General features: G+C 37.4%; 1 protein-coding gene across 2 annotated transcripts in view; it reads left to right on the top strand.

Annotated features, from left to right (window-relative positions):
• LOC121428583 (kinesin-like protein KIF14) overlaps positions 1 to 21,098 on the top strand; it is a 73,550-nt gene extending 52,452 nt beyond the window's left edge. Inside the window, exons 25-27 of one of the 2 annotated variants that reach the window (XM_041625308.1) lie at positions 6,188 to 6,428; positions 7,221 to 7,256; positions 17,097 to 21,098. In XM_041625308.1, coding sequence (XP_041481242.1) covers positions 6,188 to 6,428; positions 7,221 to 7,256; positions 17,097 to 17,485 — 666 coding nt within the window. In that variant the 3' untranslated portion in view covers positions 17,486 to 21,098. The remainder of the gene's footprint in view (positions 1 to 6,187; positions 6,429 to 7,220; positions 7,257 to 17,096) is intronic. The other variant, XM_041625309.1, reaches the window with a different exon arrangement.
• The last annotated feature ends 959 nt before the right edge of the window (positions 21,099 to 22,057 follow it).

Raw genomic sequence — 22,057 nt, forward strand, 5'->3', positions numbered from 1 at the left:
CTTTCTCATTTTATTTGGACTTTGTTAAAAAAAAATTGTCTGGCCGAATTTACCCTTCCAAAATACAGCAGTGAAGGCAGTTATTTGAATCATAGTTTATAAAGTAGTATTCGTTAACAACATAATATAGGCCTATTACATATTCTCAAACGATATTACATGAATAGAAAAATATTGAGAGAGACACTGTGCATGTCCCCATGTGATGATTTCAAGAAGGGAGACATTGCACAAACATGTAGATAACCAAATTTTGTGGACCAGGGTTTTGCTTTGAAGTTGTTCAACCTCCATCCCACCGCTGCCACCTATAATCCATCTACTCATTTATCCATTTTTTTTAAAGAATTAGTCATTTAGTTTTGATTATTTTTTTTCAAACATTGGCTAAAAGATTAATTATGAACTAATGTATTTGATATGTGATAAACATACAGAATTACATTAAAAGGAAAAAATACAAAGCTCTACATATATGTGCCATACTATAGATGTATGTAAGAATAATGCTGTGATGTTGTACTACATTATGTCCATGTAGCTTCTTGTGCAAATTTGATATACAGCTTAATGTATCAAGTGTGTATCAAAAATAATGTCTAAAGGGTGAGAATAAACTGTAACTAAGCAATAATAAAATTAGGATTTAAAAACTTTGCTTCTACGTTGGGTCAACTTTAATCTAAACCTTTAAATATTAATTCTAGATTTAGAAAAGATTTTGAGAACTTTTAATTAGTAAAACCCTCATTAATTTGGGGGTTCATTTTTCAATTTAAGATACTGTGACAAAAGTTAACATACACTCTAATTGGATATATCAAATCCATGAATTTACTCATTAATTGATGATGAAATAATCATTGACAACCCTAGGGCTCCCTTGTAAAGCAGGCCATTTGGCTTGAATGGGACAACCCTGTCTTTTAAAGAAAATGTGAATAAATAAATAAGTAATGAGTATTTATTTTGGGATTTTCTTCCATTCAATATAATGTGGCAAAGTTAACCAATAACTTACTGTGTAATTGGACAAACTAAATCTGTAATATAATTTGAAAAGTTTGGGAAGGGCCGCTTTAAATGATGTAAACAATCCTTGATGACCCCAGAGTTACGTACGGTAGTTATGCCTTTGGGGTAGTGGAAGGGGGCAGTTGTGATGATGACAGTGCCATGCCCAGCCATGCAACGGTTAGGGGTGTGACATTTTATTGTGTGGGTAGTAGTGGGCCACACCTGCCAGGGAAACGTTTGCAAAGTGCTGGAGATCTGTCAGCAGCGATCAGCCATGATTGAGGCAGAGACAAGGTTGGGAGTGAGAGGGAAATGAATGGTGGGGGACCCCATGACAGTTTGAAAATGGAAAAACAATTATATGCATGGCCCATATGAATAATGAAAAATAAAAGTGCCAAGAAGAAATGTCTTCAAAGTTCATCGTGATTGTCATGAAGGGTATCTTACAAAAAAAATGAAGGAATAAGAAAAATGAATTTGCAGCATTTCAGGAATTTGAAAATTATTATGTATTTTATTCACTTTACCCCAGCCCCCCCAGTAAAAATATAAATGTAACTTATTTTTGTAATATATTCGTATTATTGTTCTTGTTATATCATTGAAATAATGAGTCATGGAATGGAATGAATTGATATACATACAATGCTAAGAAATAGCAGCATTAGAAAAGAAATGAAACTAATATTTGTTAGCTCTACAGAAATATCAAGGAATAAATAGAATAATACGTGGAACAATATCAATATTTTTTCAAGATGAATTAGATACATGTAATACTCATGTTAATTACAAACTAAAATTCCCAATTTTGTTGAATGAGTCAAAATATTTTTCTTTAATATAGAAAATTCTAAGATTGACAACATTAAAAAGAATGAAATTGATTTAAATGAATCAATATAAAAGAGAATAAATAGAAAAATACAAAAATGATAAATATGAAAAAAAATATGAAGAATTATAAACTCGATAATGGATTTATATTGGTATATTTTTAAAAAATTATTATAGTTATTGGTATATTTAAAAAAATTATATTTTTTGAAATACTGTGTTAGAATCAGAGAAGATATTTGCTAGTCGTAGTCTAATTACCTAAAGAGCCATATCATGAACTCTAAATCTCACCTTATTTGATTTAATAATTCATAATAGAAAATAATCCCCAAGAGATTGTTAGATTCCTCAGTAATGTGAGAAAGAATTTATGGCAAAAAGAATGATGTAACTTGTTTTTAGGGGAGACAGCTACTTATCTTCAGGTGTTAGAAATTGTTTGGAAATAGTACAAAAGTGAAAGTGTTTGTCAGGTGCATAAGGAGTTGTTATATGATTCATCCATGCACCTGTAGTATTGTGCTTGCTTCATTGTTCATACTCATGTCTGCTCTACTTTTTATGACCTATCTGGTTATTTAGGGTTTTTTTTTCTTAAGGAGTCATATTGTTTTTTTCTGTTCTGATAAAAGTGGTATACGTAAGACCAATGTTATTGGGGTAAAAATGACGTAAATTGAGTTAATGTCACATTTGATTTTCTAATGGGGTCCATTTTTCAACACCAATCTTTACATTGTTCCAACATCTGCATGAACCCTTGTAAGGTGACCCCCTTCCAAATTTCTATAGCTATCTTGAGTCATTTTATAGTTGGCTTATCTATATGCAAACATTGTTTTGACTTTATGAAAGTATATCACATTTTTCAATCTATCGTGAGAATGAAGTCTATTCCACCCAACAAATATGTATTCAAAATGAATACAGAAATCAATATATGCAATGCTGAAAATTCTGTTTTTATATAAAATAAGAAAATTAAAATGTATCAAGATTTGCCTTATTTCACTGGACATTATGGTCTGTGTACAAATGAGGGAACTGATGCAGAGTAAAAATGCTGTTTAAAAAGTACAACACTGTTTCCAATACGAACCTTACAGTAGTTTTTTAAACAGTTCATTTAGCTATATATTTGATTTATCAAGCTATTTTTAATCAGATCAACTTATTTTGGGTGGACTTGACCATTTAAAGACCGATTGCCTCCTTCTATTCAGTTTTATCTCAGAAGAAGTTTCATTTAGGCATCTGATGAGCAAGTATTCTTATCAATTTCCTGAGACACTGAATGCAGTTATTACTTCAGACAGCCTATTGAAAAAAAAACTTACAGTCATCATCCACCTGGTGTTTAAGATACTTCAAAGTTCAAAGCACAGGAGATCAAGGAGGAAAAAAGTGCAAAATGAGGGGGATATTCTATAATTTTTTGAAAAACTGAGATATGCAAAGTCATTAAGAATTTATCATCTCTACTTTGCAACCTTGCAGGAGAAAGCCTTGACAGATTTAGTTCACTAGCTGATAAGGCTTTACATGAGGAAGATGTCTTATTCAGAATTTTATCACGATTTTATTTCATTTTTGTGCTCAAAGGTAATTGATATCTTTTAATTACAATTTGTTGAAATGAGGTCAGGTGTTTGGTTTTCTTTTAAAAAATAGTTCTAGTTCTTGGACACTATGTTTTATGATAATTTTTTTTTTCATCTGATATTGAATCCAAACTTTGAAAATGAATGATGTTTAGATTATTATAAGCAAATCTTAGAATAATTTTAAAGAAACACACAAATATAAGAAAACTATTCTATTTCATAGATGAAAAAAAGAGATATGATTAACATCAGTTCTACTGATATGAAGCTCGTAGTTAGGTTCTCTTTAATCAACCCTAATCAAATTTGTTAACGCGTAGTCTAGTTGGGTAAAATAGTGGTCGGAACCTATTATCTGCACCAAGCGGCAATTACGTCTTTCCCTTTTTCGCACCATTCAAAACACGAGACGATCAGTTACCGTCATCCTCATCCAATCATCTGGAAAAGCCATCATTTTTTTTTCATCTCTCTTCGATATGAGGAAAGAGGGACCATTATTTTTTTCCCCTCTCATTTTTCTTTCCCCCTGTTGTAGGAATATGCTATATTGCAGGTGAAAGTTCAGGCTACCTTTAAATTAATTTGCAAGGTTACTAATTACAATGAACTTTCCCCATACCGGTGTATTTACATAATGGAGAAGAGGGAGAGGAGAGATTGCATTGCCACATGTACAATGTTGAAATATGCTGCGTTAGGTGGATATGTGGGTTGAGGACTAACCTGACAATGTTGTCTGTACCTTTTAGGTTATGAAATTCATTTCATAATAATAATACTACATGTAGCTGGATTGTATGCAGAGCTTTTTGCCAGAGGAAACAAAGAAAAATTGTTAGTATCCAAACCTTACAATGTAGCTCCTGCTTCCATTTATCTGCAGCACTCGATCGTTGCATTCATGGAGACATTTGTTGTGGTATCGTACTTTAAATAAACCCTGCCATGCAATTAGAGTCAGAAGTCTAGTAGATATACCTCATCATTCCACGTAAATTATTCAGTTGCCCAGTCTATGACACATCCTCAGAAATATAATGCGTCCACATGAGATTTTGTAGACTCTCACTATGGGTTTAGTTTGTTGGTCTACTTCTGAGATGTAATCTAGTCTAATATCACATGGACCAAGCTCATTTGGTCGATGATTAGTCTGGTCTAATTGTTAAGTGGTCTACAAGACACTTGGTCCAATACCCAGTACAAATTTGTGTACAGTATAGAGGCTAATTTATTTGCTTCATGAATCCAAACTCTGCAGGAAAAAAAAACTTAGTTGGACTAGTCAACAGAATACTTATATGTTAACACCAAAATTTTCTACATTATAAAGATGGACTAAAGGAGAGAGAAAGTTAAAATCACAGTGCATCCCTAAATTTATCTAACAATTACCGGCGTAATACGTTGCCATTCCATTGGGATACCTCAGCCTCAGGAATTAAGTTGTAGGATGAATGTAATCTGGATACGCAGAGCATTGAATAAGATGTTGATCAAATAACTTGATATGCCGGGTTAGCGAGTGATACTCTGGGGTTCTTATTGCTCCCATTGCTGGATAGGCTTTAATGCAATCAATTACAGCAAGTGACGATGGATATTTTCATTGAGTTGGGTCTTTAGAAGGCCTCTCATATCATCATTCCACCTCTATTAATACACACAGCTAGATCTATTACCAAGCCATTATAAGACGTATCGAGCGTTGCCTCATGGATGTAGTTTTCTTTGGTACAATGCTGTGTTTAGTTGATACTGGAGTCCATTTGTCGCTTTTGTTGAAGTCATAGTGAAATCCTTCTTGTAGACAAGTTGCCCTCCCCCCCTCCTTCCCCACCAAAAAAAAAACGGAAAAAGTGGGAAAGGAAAAGTGGGAAATGTATCTTTTACTTAATTTCATGTCAAAGTCTATCCAAAAATTCAATTATGTTTGAAAGGTCCAAATATTTGCTTGCTTGCCTCACTCGCTCTCAGCTTTGCAGAAATTTTGCCATATTTGCCATGTATGGTGCCCTCTAATTTTTGGCTCATTACGCCACTGCTTTAGACTTCATTTAAATACATCTATGCACATTTATTTTTCACCCCTCCCACATGCACACTCACAATTGAAAAAAAAATATTAACTGAGATCTAGCCGAAATACAAATTTGATAGCAATGAAGGTTTGTACTTTCAGTTATAAATAACATATTAACCTGTTTTCCAGTGCAGCAGATTTTTTTTTTAAATTTAGTTTTTGGTTTGATTTTTCATTCAACAACTGATTGTATCTTTTGTTGTGCAGGCACATATATATGATTTTATGGGGGGAGGGGTAGATGTCAAGGTAAGATACACAATAGTTAGAAAATTCTCAAAACATATTGGCCCATATTCTGAACTCGGGTTTGAATCAAACCCTGGTATAAGTTTGAAGTTTAACAATAGAGAGCCAATTAGGGCACCAATCTCCATTAGTACATTTTCAATTTATTAATTCTTATGACATACAAATCATTTGTAACTGTCCTCAGAATGATAACTGAAATATTGCTTTTATTGTGAAATCAAAGAGAAACAAAATAGTAATTAAAAGAAATATACAACATAAGCAGAAGTTCTGAGTTTTTGGCTCCCCATAATTTCAGCACATAGACTACATGGTCTAAGTTAAACCTGACTTCAGAATTAATTTTAATTTCGTTACCATTCTTAATCCCTGTCAACCCTTGCAGGAGGTCAAGAAACCACTAGACCTGGTCCTATCTATCTCCACCTCAGCCAAGATCCTTCTCAACAAGACCCAGGAGGCCCAGCTGGAACTGACCAGTACCCAGACCAGTCCAGAGGACCAGTCTAGACCAGGATCATACTATGGTCAGTCCTATGCCCGGAGTCTGAGTTTGTCCGGGGAGGTCCACGATCTGAGAAGCCACATTCAAGAGCTCTACGATGTCATTGTTACAGGATGGAAAGGTGTGTATCATTCAATAAAGGGCCAAGACCCGCTGTAATACAAATTTTAGCATTTGATTAAGGTTGATTATTATGATTGAATAGATTAATCATTAGTGTTGGCCTATCAGGGGAGGTCCATGATCTTAGGAGCCACATTCAAGAACTATATAAAAATCATTGCTACAGGCTAGAAAGGTATGTATCATTTTGTATGGTCCATCACCCAATCACGCAAAGATTAGTAATTGATCTTAAGATTAATATGATTGATTAGATCAATAGGATGAGCCTATCGGGAGTTCCATGATCTTAGGAGCCACATTCAAGAACTTCATGAAGTCATTGTAACAGGCTGGAAAGGTATGTATCATATAAGGTCCTGGGTTCTTGTAACTCAAAATTGACAATTGATCACGAGGTGGATCACTATGACTAAATATACTCATCATTAGGCTGAGCCCATCAGGGGAGGTCCATGATCAAAAAAGCCACATCCAAGAGCTCTATGATGTCATTGTAACAGGCTGGAACGGTGTTTATCATTTTGAATGGTCCAAGGCCTTCTGTAAAACAAAGTTTATTGATTCAATGTTTGATTTCATTATCCTGCACACAGATATACCCCTTTAAGTATTTCCATATATGTGCTATATTCCAATATTGTACCCCATAAGTTCTAAGATTACTAAGAAAAAGTGAAATTGACGATAAATATCTAAAATCAAAGATTTAGCTTAGCCCCCTTCCCTCTTTATGTAAGAATTGTATTCCTATGTAAGCCATTTTATCATATTATGATTGTTTCTTCAGGAAACCCATCGAATGATGGTGAAGGTGGTATGATTGGTAAGCACCTGTCTGAATATATATCATAAACAAAATCATTGGTCTTATGGATCAGTAATGCATTCTTTCTATCTCTATTTCTCTCACTATCTCTGCCTCTCTATTTCTTTAATAATAATACTGTATACATGTATAGCATTTACGAGGCACTGATTATATAATTGCATATTTAATGGTGCACTCTATATGGCTATATATGGCTATAATGGCTTAAGCTCCAGCTGCTTAAAGGTGCTCGTTACATTCAAGGAATTAATCCTGCCAGGTACCCATTCATCTCAACTTGGTCGAGTGCAGCACAATGTGGATCAATTTCTTGCTCTAGGAAATTGCCCCATGAATGGGATTTGAACTTGGGACCTTCTTTTTTCTAAGGCAGGAGTCAAAACCACTAGACCCTCTCTATCTCCATATTTCTGTATCCTTTTTTATGTCTCTGGCTCTCCCTTTTAGATCCCTTTTTCTATAATTCATCATCTAACCCATTTGTCTATTTCTGGGTGGAATTATAATGTATTTTTTTTCTCTCTCTCTCTCTCTGTCATTCTCTCTTCCATCTCTCCTCTTGCATATCTTATGTTTGAAGCAAAGTTCATGTGAAATATTAATCTCTGAATTTAAAAAGGTGATGTAAAGGCATATCTAACATTATCTAATACACCCCCCTCCCTACTGATACACTCAAAGAGTACTATACAGGATTGTAATGTTTTATGTCACAACACGGGGCATTTCTTGAAATAAATTTTCTGTAAGTTTTTACTGGCTATTGTTATGAGCTACTACAAAACATTGTTTCAGAAATTCTGAATGAATATGCAGCAAGTAAGATGAAAATCTCTGACAAAGCTTTTCATGAAGTGCTCCCCAGAACTTTGATTTTGTCTCTGCCTCATTGCTTCAAGAATCTTTCATGCTTCATAAACCACAATATTTATCCAGTGATTAACAATTGACTAGAATAATTACTATATAGATATTTTGTGCTTTTTTCATTCATTCATTCATTCATTTCGCTTTATTGTACACAATACTTCCTTGTTAAAACAGTTGGGAGACTGATACAAACAAAGATTACAATGTAAGCATAAATTTCATAGTTACATAAGTGAAATGAAATAGTCAAATAATATAAAGTAACAATTAATTAATTGATGTTGGTATATTGCACTTACAAGGTAATTCTAGATGAGGCACGTTACAAAATTATTTCCAAAGATATTTATAAAAAACTATAATATGGTAATGATAAAAGAAATACATGCACTAAATTCAATAAACAAATTTATAAGTTGTGGAGAAGGTTGAGTTTGGGATAGAGAATTAAATCACAAAGTGGAAGGTTCACATTGAGAAATAAAAATGTAATTGTGTTTTTAAACATAATTTTGAGGCTAATGTAAAATATCTGACATAAGGAAAATGAGGCATAGAGTACTGTAAATTTTACTATCATAGATTATATCATTATTGTCACTGTATATAAAAATATCGTCACTACATGTATTATTATGCTATATTATTATAATAATTACCATTTAACAGTTATCATTTGCAAAGAGATCAATATCGTTATCATAATCATCAAACACAGAAGGCAATGTAGTATTATATTGCATGCACATCCAATTGGCCTACATTTGAGTTAGATGTTATTCAAATTGATGACAAGTGAAACAAAAAAAAAACCATTTATATTCAATTAAATCTTCAGAAATAAAGAATTTTATCTTCGTATTTAGTTGTGATATTGTTTACGGTGTTTAATAGCAGTAAGATTTTTTTTAATGTAAAAAGGTTTATGAATACGTAATTCATTTTTTGTATCAATAGTTCGAAACATCAAGTGTTAAATTATATAGCAATAAAGCATATGAAAGAAATATAAAGAAATGAGGGTAAAACGTGTGTGATTTCACCAAAGGCAATTATATACTTTTTAGAGATAAACAGATAAGGATATTATTGGCAAACACAATATACTGATTAATAGCATAAAACTACATGTTGGAATTTAGCATTCTAGTTAAGGAGGGAATTGCAGAGTTCTTGTATCGTTGGGTTTTACAACGTGGCAAGTGGAGTAGATGAGCATTTCTTAATCCTGAACTACAATTAGAGATGCTTTGACGAGTGACCGGTAGCATGACACGGTGGCGATCAGATTTCAGGAGACCGCGTCCAAATCGCAGGAGAAGATCGTTCCTGCGCTCACACAACATAGGTAACTTAAAAAGAGCAAGCCGTTGTGCATATGAGAGGGGAGACGGATACACAATGAAACAAAGCGCACGTTTTTGGATCCGTTCAATTGCATCACTCTGCTTCTTCGTAATTCCTGAGCCCCAAACAGGGACACCAAACTCTACAAGAGGACGGATGTAAGCTTTGTAGATGGTCACAAGATCATGCTTGTCGATTCCGAATTTCTTTAGAACACACAGAATGTAAAGTCTCCGCGCAGCCCGTGATGTCATCTGTTGGACCTGATCGTCCCATTTCAGATCCGAACGAATCGCTACACCGAGTAGTGTCAGAGAATCAACATGTTTAAGGTGAACATCTGCGATGGTGATATCCAACATGGGAGGAGGATTCTTCAAGAAAGACACCTGCATAACTTGACACTTTTCAGGCTTTGGCGTGACGTCATTTAAGGCGCACCATTCCCCGAGTTCGTCAACGTGATCCTGGATGTTACTTTGCTGGTTCGTAGATAATACCTCTACCAAACTCAGGTCGTCGACATACTTCCATCTATATGGTGTAGATAGGGCAGCATCGTTAACAAGAGCAAGGAAAAGAATCGGTCCCAACTTAGTACCTTGAGGCACTCCGCATGACAGGCTCATCGGATTGGATGTCTGTCCCTGGTGTCGTACCACTTGGTGACGGTCGGACAGAAAACTACAAACAATCGGTATTATTGAAGGATCAACTCCAAGTTGGATCAACTTCTCAATGACCTTCGAATGATTCACAAGGTCAAATGCTTTGGTGAAGTCAATAGTGCAGATGTTGGCATACCATCCACGTTGCTCAAGATTCTTATAGATGATGTCCAGCATAGAAACAAGATAGTGGTTAACAGAACTCCCTCTTATATTGCCAAACTGCGATGAATCAATGTGGGGTTTAAGGTCATTCATTAACCAGTCGGCAAGGAAACTCTCAAAAACTCTGGCAAGAACAGACGTGATAGAGATAGGTCTAAGTTGATCATAACCTGTAACGCGTGTAGACTTTGGGATCGCTGTAACAGATGCACACTTCCACTTCTCCGGAAAATATCCGTTCTTCAGGCATTTATTGAAGATCAAGGAAAGAGGTGTGGCTATTTCCGGCGCAAATTCCTTAAATATGCGAGTAGGGACGTCGTGTGGATGAGGTGCCTTAGAAGAGTTAAGGCTTTTTAAACGACGTGACACTTCCCTCTCGCGAATAGGGCGCGGAGATGTAGGTGCTGGAAGATATGCCGAAAGAGTTGTCAAGTCCAGTGGTGGTAGTGTGTTGCAGATTGAGGAAAAATGCCGATTAATATCATTCGCTACTTCCCGGTTGGATTTATCTGCTTGACCAATATTGAAAGAGGGCTTCTTTTTCATTCACGTTAAGGATCTTACTTGTCTGTGCCATTTTCCTGGCTCTGAGCTCTTGAGATGCTCAACCTTTCTACGGAAATACTTTGCTTTGGCTCGAGAAATTGCACGTTTGACTCTATTTCGTAGTAGATGATAGCGATCCACATCTCCACTCCTGTGTGCGATTTCGCGTTGTTCGATGAGGTTACGGATGCTGCTGTTGAACCATGGTTTGTCTCGAACTCTTCTCCTAATTGATATCTCTGGAAAACAACGCTTATACTGCATCATAAGTGTGCTATGGAGAATCTCCACCATTTCATCAACATTTTCAGCATCGGTGAGCTCAGTCCAGTCAAATTCGGTGATCCACTGACCAAACATTCGAATGGATGAATCTCGGAAAGGTCTAAGTTTCACCTTGGTAGCCTTCTCAGACTGAATTGCGTCATGAGGTCGGACTACGACGACACGATGGTCACTGGACGCAATTGGTGAATGAACAACAGGTTCATTAAAAACGTCTGGAAGATTCGTCAAGACTTTGTCCAAGATGGCATCGCCTCTGGTCGGCAATGTTACCAGCTGAGTCAATAGAACCTGTTGAACAAGATCTTCAGTTGGCATGTCATTAAAATCACCCAAGATCAGAAACAGGGCATCCTCAGTAGAATTAATCACATCTACTATCTGGATAATGTGATCAATTGTTTCCTGATGATGTGGGGACCTCGGTGGAGCATATACAACGCACATATAAATGCTTTTTCCTAAACGTATTGTGGGAGAGGAAGTTAATTTAACCCACAATATTTCAAGATGTTCAGGGACCGAGTCTTCAAAGACTTGTCGGCAATTAATGTCATTCCTCGTATATAACAATATTCCTCCCCCAGCTCTATCAACACGATCAGATCGATGAAGAGTAAAGGAGGGCAAATCAAAGCAGGATGACGGTTTATCTGGGGTGAGCCAGGTCTCAGTGACTGCAATCAAACTGACGTCAGAATACTGTGCAAGAATAGTTGCTTGGAAATCATCGAATTTGTTGCATAGTGAACGTGCATTAGTCAAAAATATGGATGGTAATAATTGGCGATGTGAGCTCGGATAATATTCACTACTGATGTACCTCAAAGTTCTTGGTCGGATAAATAGAGCTGGGTCAAACTGCTTTCGAGGATACGAGTGAACAACTCGTATTGGCCGGTGAACTTTCCTTCCTGCACGACGCCCTCGTTTGCGGGCGATTCCAAGAGTCTGTATAGTAGAAAAAACGTCTTGGTCCAAACGAGGTCTCGGATGAGGCAAATTTCGAAGCCTTAAAAGCTCGTCTCTTGTATAGTAAATTGGACTATTGTCCGGAGATTGACTATTGTCCATGACCATGGCATTCGCGGACACAACAATGCCGGCCAAAAAGATCAATGTCAAGGGTCCGAACTGTCCGAACGTCGGGTTACAAACGTAGTTAGCGTATTGACGTATGTATATCATGTTACTGTATATACGGGATATACTCACGACACAGCAAGAATGTAATGTCAAAAATGATGGAGATAAAACCACAAAACACTCACAAAATATGATAGTTAGTATCCATAAGGTCCAATGAACATCAACGTATGGTCTAAAACTGAAAGTCCAATCAAAATGTTAAAAAATCCAGGTAAAAATATAACGCTAGTTAGAGAGATATAAAACCGGTGCTAGCTGCTTAACAGCGCCCTCCTGGTATCAGAATGATCTGATATTTAATAGTGTGGAAAAGGTTGTTTTTTCACACTGTGGACACATTCTGAGACACAGTGACCACACTGCAGGACACTTTTACCTCACTATGGGATACTATGAAAACACTGTGACCACACTATGCGACAGTGTGACCACAGTATGGGACACTGAACACACTATAGGACACTGTGACCACACTATGGGACACTGAAACCACTATAGGACACTATGAACACACTGTGATCACACTTTGGGACACTGAAAACATTTTAGGACACTGAACATACCATGTGACACCGAAACCTTATGGCCGGGACACTGTGACCATATTATGGGAAACTTTGAAAACACTATGAGACACTGTTACCGCACTGCAGGACACTTACCACACTATTGAATACTGTGAAAACACTACGGGACACTTTGGACACTGTGAACACACTATGGGACACTGAAAGCACTATGAGACATTGTGACCACACTATGGGACACTGGACACACTATAGGACACTGTGACCATACTCAGGGACTCTGTGCCCACACTATGGGACACTGAAAAATACTATAGGACACTGTGACCACACTATGAAATACTATGAAAATACTGACCACACTATGGGACACTGTTACCACACTATGGGATACTATGAATACACTGACCACACTATGGGATAGTGTGACCAAACTATGGGACACTGCACACACTATAGGACACTGTGTGACCACACTCAGGGACTCTGTGCCTACACTATGGGACACTGAAAAATAATAAAGGACACTGACCACACTATGGGATACTATGAAAACACTATGACCACACTATGGGACACTGCACACACTATGGGACACTGTGACCACACTGCAAGACACTTTCACCACACTAGGACAGGATACGACAGTTGGACCACAGTATGGGACACTGACTACATTATGGGACAGTGTGAACATACTGTAGGACACTGAAAACACTATGGGACAGTGTGAACACACTGTTGGGTACTGTTTTTTTTTCCAGCCAGGGTATTGCTTGCCAGAGACCACAATCCTACCTGTACCGCCAAGTCATGGCACCACTGGTCAATGACAGTCTACTTTTTTATTCACAAAAATATATCTTAAAAATAAATAACACCTATTCCAATCTAGCCTAAAACAATCTACAAAGTGTTTTCTAAGACAACTACCAAACTCTACGTGGGAGTGTTTCATGGAAGTTTTGATTGATGCTGACTTTGTTAGCTCTCAGCCAATCAAATGCAAGAATTTGCAGTAAATCATTGAAAGCATTATTTAGACAATTTGTTCATAGTTCATGAAATTCTCCCTAGGTGTGGTTCAGAATCTACCTATCTTTGTGTTGGTCCACTGATTTTTATATACTGTATATGGAAAACAGCTTTATGCCTGTTCATACTGTTTACCCATCCATATCGCATGTCCACTCTCTTGTGAATAAATGCTTCCATTGTGCCCCCCTCGGCCCATCAGTTTATCTACCTGTGTTGTTATATATGGGGACATAGACAGCGACATGATCTGTTTGTCAAATTTTGTCATGACATATTTGTAATGTTGTTACTTCTGGATATGTAATCCCGCCTACCCACTCGAATTACTCCAGCCTGCGTCAAAGCCATCCTTCAGCAGTGTCTTTCTCCGGCCCCTCGGTTCCCCCTCACTCATCTTCCCACACCGTGAATTCCAGGGAGCGTGAAACGCATCATGGCCTGAACGTCGGCCGCCATTTAGCCCTGTGTCAATCAGTGTCAGGGTCTGAATGCGAAATAGAAGCTTGGAGTGGCATCCGATTTGACTTTTCATCTCTCACGGATCAATGCTTCTGTCATTCCCATCTCTTCATTGCCCTATCATTCATATCCTATCCCTCCATCCCCCTATCCCTTCATTATCTTTTCCTCCTTTGTCCATCCATCCATCATCTATCCCTCCTTATTCATCCCTAGATCACCTATCTCAACATTATCCTTCCATTGCCCCTTGCAACCATCTCCCTATCTCTTCATTATCTATTCATCCTTTCTCTATCCCTTCATTCCCATTTCTTAGTCAGTTCTTCCATTGCCATCTCCCTTTATCACTTCATCACCTATGACCTATCTCTCCTTTCTTTATTCCTTCATCACATATCCCTTCATCATTTATCCCTACATGACATACCCTTCAATGCCCTATCATTTCACCACATAGTCCTATTGTGATGTTCCCTCCATTACCCATCACTTCATTGCCCTGTCCTCCCATCATATTCCTCCATCATGCCATCCCTCCTCTCTCTATTCCTTCATCGCCTATCACTCCATAACCTTGCCCTTCAATACCCCATGCCTCCATCACCCAATCCTTCTTTTGTCTATCCTTCATCATCTGCCCCTCTGTAACCTTGCCCTTCTACACATTATTCCTCCATCACCTGTTTCTCCATCATCCCATCTTTCCTTCATCCCTCCAAAACCAATTCCGCTTTATCTTTTCCTTCATCACCTATCCTTACATAGCCTTGCCTTTCGTCACCTTCATGTATATCTTCATAGCCTCCCCCCCTCCCCTCATCACATTATCCCTGTATATTTTATTCCTTTTTTTTTCATCTGAATTTAATTTAATTTATTACCAAGTATCACTGTCAGGTACAATAACAAATAATAGTACATCACATATAAACAAAATATTTGGTAATTAGAGCTAACATAATAGCAAGATGCTAATCAAGGTTAGCCCCAAATAATGTCATTATCATAGTTTAAACATTAAATTTAACTAAATATCAATATTGTACATCAAATTCAGTATTAATTCTACTTATTACTGTTGCAGAAAAGTTTGATCATCTGCTTTTTTTGTGATAGTGGTAATTTGCAAAAATGATGTGCAGATTCACTAAAGTTTTCAACATGTACATATAAAAGGATTTTTTTTAATATATTCACTGTGAATATCCCCCCCCCCCCTCTCTTTTGTGGTCAATATACATGTACACGTAAACAAATTTCAGAATATCCCCAAAATATTTTGTAACCATTATATTCTATCTCACCCATGCCTATCCTTTAATCTTTTGAAGGTCTAGGGCTTTTTCATAAAGCTGAATTTCAATTACAACTGATAATCTTTTCTTGTGATAAATGATATATCCCTGTGTAGCATATTATGCATGAATTTGATCCTAACTTTACAAACAGTTTTATGAAACAGCACCCAGGCTCCTTTCTCTTTTTCATCATCTTCTATTCATTTCACTTCCATACACATCCATCATTCTCCCTTTTCTTCATAGTGTAACCTCTAAAAATATGTCAGATATCTTGCGCTTGTTCCCATTCCACAAACTTAGTGCTACACAAACTATATCACCCCAAAACTTTATTTGAAAACCAATATCCTGGCATCTTTCACCAGTCTCTCCAAATGTCACATTCCTTAATATAGCTCTCCGCAAGTGTCTAAATGAAAGTAAAAAAGCTATGTGGGGTCCATAATTGTATCTATTGACTTTCCTCTTACACTTCCTCTCATTGGGGTTCAGGTCGTGATCGAGGTCTAAGGTTAAATGAGGGGATTTTAGTCATTTCTTTTGCTGTTGTTGATCATGTTCATCTTTCATCGTTTTGTTACCAGCCTGTCTTTTAGATAAAAAATCCCATTTTATTACCTCTTTGTGGCATTCATTCCACGTACTTTGGCTAATTAATTTCAATATTGAATGCATTCAACAATTTGCAATATATGCTTGGAGTATTTATGAATCCTTTCTTTATCTTTTCTTCACATTGTACTTTGTGTGAGAGATTTGTGAAAATGCTTATGCGAATATGCTTTAAAATCTGAGCATTTGCATCAATTGCTGAATTCAAACTCACAATGTTTTCATTGAAATTCTGTCCTAAAGTTTTTTTCAAAAAATGTAAACCATGAAATCACTTTTCTTTTCATTGATATTCTGTCACATTCATCTTTTTCAGGGAGTTTTGATGATGTTCTTTTCAGGATCTGCCTTCAGTATAGTAATGCAGGGTTAGAAATGCAGCAAAATGATAATATGAAGAATGTCATGCAGTCGAAATAAAACTTAACTGATGGAATTATGCAATTAGTGAAGGCAATGCTCTGTCTTGCTTTATTGACCATTGCAGGGGAAAATGGGTAGACTTTGGACTCCTCCATGATATCCTCCAGTTGTGCATTCCCTGAATGTGAAGTATATATGTATATCTAATAATTTAATCATTGCTTTATTTGAAAATAATGCACCCTTACCCCCTAGAAAAAATAAATTGATAAATAGAATTGAATAAAATATGTGAATTCTCAATATTATTAACTGCACTCATTTATGTAGTTATGTTTCTACAGAAGTTTAGGTAAAATTCATTTTATTTCATATTCACACTATATACATTTGACTGATTATTATATGATCAAATATCTTGGCTATATTTATTTATTCATTTCAATTGAGCTTTGAAATTACAAATATTTTGTTGTTGTTTTTACCTACTATATACAGGCTCAGAGTTTGACCCTCTAAAGCTCCGTCTACCGACCGATGCCCTTCTAGTGGTGGTCAACCGTCTCCCTCAAGCCGCATCCACCTTGGAGTTACTTGGTAACCATGGCAATAGTTCCACCTTCTCCGACACCTCCACCACCTCCTCGACGGACGGTCCCGGCCGTCCGACCGACCTGGTGCGCCTGGCTAGCAGACAGCTCCTGACCCACCTCAGGTCGCTCCAAGATTACATACGCAACACCGTTAGGAGGTCACGAATCCCAGCGGAGTCAGAGACGGGCGTGAAGCGCAGCAAGCACGTCAGGTTTGCAGAGCATCTCAACAAGAAGGCATTCATCTACAAGTATTCATCGATGTCCTCCGACACCGATTCTAGCGGGACGTGAGATGCCGTAAGCCTTCTTTCAAAATAATGCAACGTGGTTAAACCCTTCTAAATGGTCACTTGACGTAGTGATTATATGATTTATATTCCTCTTTCTTATCCCAAACATTTTGCCCCTGAAAACTTTCGTCATTAAGTTCTTGTTCATTTATATATTCTTAGAAAAATTGCCAATACTAGTAGCATTTATCAAGTCAAATTATGAAAAAAGGGCTTTATTGCCTCATGAGATGGATCTCATTCCTGAGGCATTGCATAGAATTAGTTAAAAACAAGAAATTCTAGACAATTAGCAAGTTTTTACATCTAGTTCTACATGTACATGCACATTTGAATTTTTACTTCATATACATGTATGTACTGGAATCCACAATTTTCCAACATCAGAAATGTTTCACTGACTATTTGATCGTAAGACAAAGTGATAATTAGCCCTAAGTTGGTTTTAGACCAGTTTTTGCTTCGACCTAATGGCAGTTTCACCAAGTGGGTTAAGACAGAATGCGATGTGGAGCTAGAAGATCTGGAAAGTAGACCAGTTGGTATAAGACCAAGTGTTATTTGGTCCAAATGCCAATTAGACCAATTGTATTGTATTCTGGAAAGTAGACCCAATGGTATTATACCAAGTGTTACATGGTCCAAATGGCAATTTTACCAAATGTGTTTAGACATAATGCAATATAAGGCCAGATAATCTGGATAATAGACCAATTAGCATTAGACCTAGTGATGATTGGACCAAATAGCCATTAGACCAAGTTGATAGGAGATGCAGTGGGTTTAGTCATAAAACAGAGACATGTACATGTGATACATGGTATGGATTAGACCAATTGGTAATATACCAAGTGATGATATCTACTGCAATTAGACCGAATGGTGTGAGACTAGTGGTAACTGGACCAATAGGAGATAAGACCAAATAGACAGTTGATCAAATGGGTTGTTCATAATTGTGGTATGATATGATTTGTAGATTATACCAACTGATGTGCGATTATTTAATGATTGCACCCAATAGGAACATGACAAAATTGATTGTAAGCCGACTGGGGTAAAGACATGTCATATATTGGTCTTAGATGCTTTGAGAATTAGGCTACATATAACTGGCATTAGATCAAGTAGCTATAGTCCCACAATATCAACACTGCCATGCCAGGCAAAATGATTCACAAAACCTTTGCAACAAAACCGAAGTAACAATTTCTTAAATATACAGTAATTAACCAAAAAAATAGTCAAAGGGGTATGGCCGGGGGGGGGGGGCTCTGGTAATTGACTTCATGTATTTATGTAAATATTGGCTTATATGTTAATCTTATCGAAATAGTACTGCTTGTTGCCCGAAATTAATTAGAATGGTTATGTATAAAGCATTGTGGAAACGACTAAACAAAAGGTATAGCATAGAAGTCTCATAAGTGTTTCACATCCTAGAACTGCCAGATATATTTTCAGGGGGAGGGACTATTGGGTGGTGTAAAAAGTGTACATATTGTCAACATTTTATTTCTGCAGTATAGTATACCTCTCAACAGACATTTTTAAGTACAAACATATGTATATACTTGACCAGTTTAACATGTATTTCTATTTCAATGACTGATGTTATTTAATCATAATTGGCAATTAATTTATGAATAATGTGTAGAAATCTTGTACAAATTTATAAAGACATTTAGACAAAATTTTGATAAGCTAGGGTTTTCCTGAAATCACACTGCTGTAAATACATCTGAATGAAGATTAATGTGTATGGAATATGTATGAAATGATATATCATATAAATATTTGTATCTTTATGTGAGTAAATATTACAATCAGTAACCATTTTATATAATATGTGTGACTGCGCAAACAGGGATTTACAATAGATATACTTCAAGTTGTAACATCGGTGTGTAGTTGCAAATACTCAAAAAGATTATGCTCACTTATAATTGACGATTCCTGGTCCAGGGGACATTTACGCGTACAGTAGAGAGAAACTTAGAACATTCTTGGAATTACAATACTTTTGAACCTTGATTTCAAATAGAAATGTAAAATGAAACAATATTCAAATGAAACAAAATACTTGAGTGTCTACAGTGTTTTTCAAGAGAATATATCAATGAATTTACCAAACCGAAATTGTGTTTTGTTGGTAAAGTACCCCTGCTCAGATGAAGAAAATATGTAAAGTATTGATCAGGAGGAGTGTGTACAATGTATCTTCAAGTTAGAATGGGACTATACCTGAAACTAGATTTCTAGATATTAGTATAGAAGTCATTACTCAAAATATAATTACACAATCTAATTTTTGAGCAACCAACTATGATAGCTTACACTCCTCCCCCCATTCCAAAGTCCTCTCCCTCTCTGTATCTCTCTCCCCCCCCCCCCTCCTGTCAGTTCATTGCATATAAATGAATGAGAAGGATTAGGCCCAAAAGATGAAATTGCTATCCTTCAATTAAATGGGCCTAGCTCCCAGCTGAGTCCTAACGAGGTTTACTGAAAGATGCCGGCTGAAGCGATTAGCGGCCAGCCGGCCACCGTGCATGCCGAACATGACCTATAAAGTTATGCCCAGACCAAGGCTGAAACTCTGACCACACCATCATTGCCATGGTAAAACCATTCCAGATATGGAATATGGATCTCGGCATGTGAAGATGCAGATCGGCTATTTTTAGCAGCCGACTGTCCTTTGGTTGAGTGCCATAATTAAGAGAAGTGGGTGTGAAAAGATCTCTTCTGAGTTTTGTGGTGACAGGTACTTGATAATGATGACAACAACTATAAAGAAATTATTGTGAACTCCATGTAATTAGAGGTATCATGAAATTCATACAGAACATGATGAACTTTGAACTTTAATTTGGTCGTTGCTACAGTGGTGATGGAAAGTTGGCGAACCCCTCCACAATATGCGCTCCTTCATGCTGAGTGTTGAATGTAGACAGCAACACTTCAACTTTGGGCGAGCCCAGAGAAGCAAACTTTACTGAATGTAATATTTATCACCTGACTTCACACTTAAATATCTATAACATGGCAGAATTTGTACACTTAAATATGTTCATTATCTGGTGGGGTTTGCTAACTTTTTAGCACCTCTGTATTAGCCTTCACCAGACCGGGCTAATGTTAAATTTATATCACATGAAACTAGAAAATATAAAAAAGTATTTATTCCTAAGTAAAGTTTAATGGCAATCAGAGCATTAATATAAAAGGGAAATGGCAATGAGCTAAATCATTTTTTTTTTCAGACACGATATTGATGGGAATAGAATCTAGGGTGTTGGAAGTGATGTAGCATATGGCAATTACAGATAAAAGAGACATGAAGAAGTTAAGAAGTTCGTGCCATTTCAGCAATTGATAGAGGCCAACATGCCAGGTCAAGCTTCAAAAGTTCATTTCTGTAGACTTTTGACATAAAAAGTCTGTTGATAGATGTACAATGGTTTCTTGTAAATACCACTGTGCGAGAATAAGCACACGTGTGTCACTCTATTGTGAACTGCATGCAATCTGAATCATGATGTCAATGTATAATTCGGTATGAGGGATGAGCGCTAGAGCAAAATAGCCCATAATAAATGGATTGAAGCTTAGCCAAGCCTATTGTGGAGTATTTGTCAGTGTCTCTACGGAATGCCCGTATGATGGATAACAAAACCCCCCACTCGTCTTCTTGATTGCCCCACAAGTCTTTAAGTCCTAGATTAGAATAGGTTGTAAACAGATTATTGTTGGGGGTGACTCCCGGCCCATTTTGCAACCCAGCAGGTTTTTTTTTGTCAGAGGAGGCAGGCGGGCGCAAGAGGATCAGGGAGTTGGTCCAACGCTTCCCCCCATGAAAACCTTGGGGGAGTGGCCCTCTGGAAAGGGTGCGTTATTCTCCAAGGCTAATTTGTCGGGATCACTTCGTCCAAAACACTGAGCACCTTAATTTAATTTCCTGGGCTGCGAATCCATTGTGCGAGTTGGCAGTTGGCAGTCGGTGCAAGCGTTCCGTGCCATCTCCAATAGCGAGGGTGATACATCATCGTCAGCAACATGCGGGTACGGAGGAGCAGAGAGTTGAAGGTAGAAAAGGAGAGACGTGGGTCCCACCCCGAACCGACCCGCTTGCATTACCGCCACCACTCTTTGACGTCTTGTGGATTGGGATCAGCATAACCCCAGGAGTGGGGGGGGAGCACCATCGGCATCCTGGGATTGGGATTGGGTTCTCGCTCGGTGCTGACAGCGGGGGTCTAAGTCTTCGAGCCAGAATAGAGGTCAGGTGACAGTCAGAAACCAATGAGTGACGGGGATTAACCCCGAGGTCAACCCTCTTCCAAACCAGAACCTAGAGAAGTTCCCCTGGTCTTGGGTTGCCTTAAGACTCATTGTCATCCAACCGTGACTTATCGCTGGAAGCCTGAGCTGACATCCTTTATACCCTTACAGTGCTAGTTTGTTTTGCGCGGGATTGCAGCCCGCAAACACACGTCACATCAGGGAGATCCACCGGGGAATGATACGTGCGCAATCAAATCGCAGGATTACGTGCCCACTCCAGCACCTC

This window comes from Lytechinus variegatus, chromosome 15 (assembly GCF_018143015.1).
Source record: "Lytechinus variegatus isolate NC3 chromosome 15, Lvar_3.0, whole genome shotgun sequence".
Lineage (NCBI taxonomy): Eukaryota > Metazoa > Echinodermata > Echinoidea > Temnopleuroida > Toxopneustidae > Lytechinus > Lytechinus variegatus.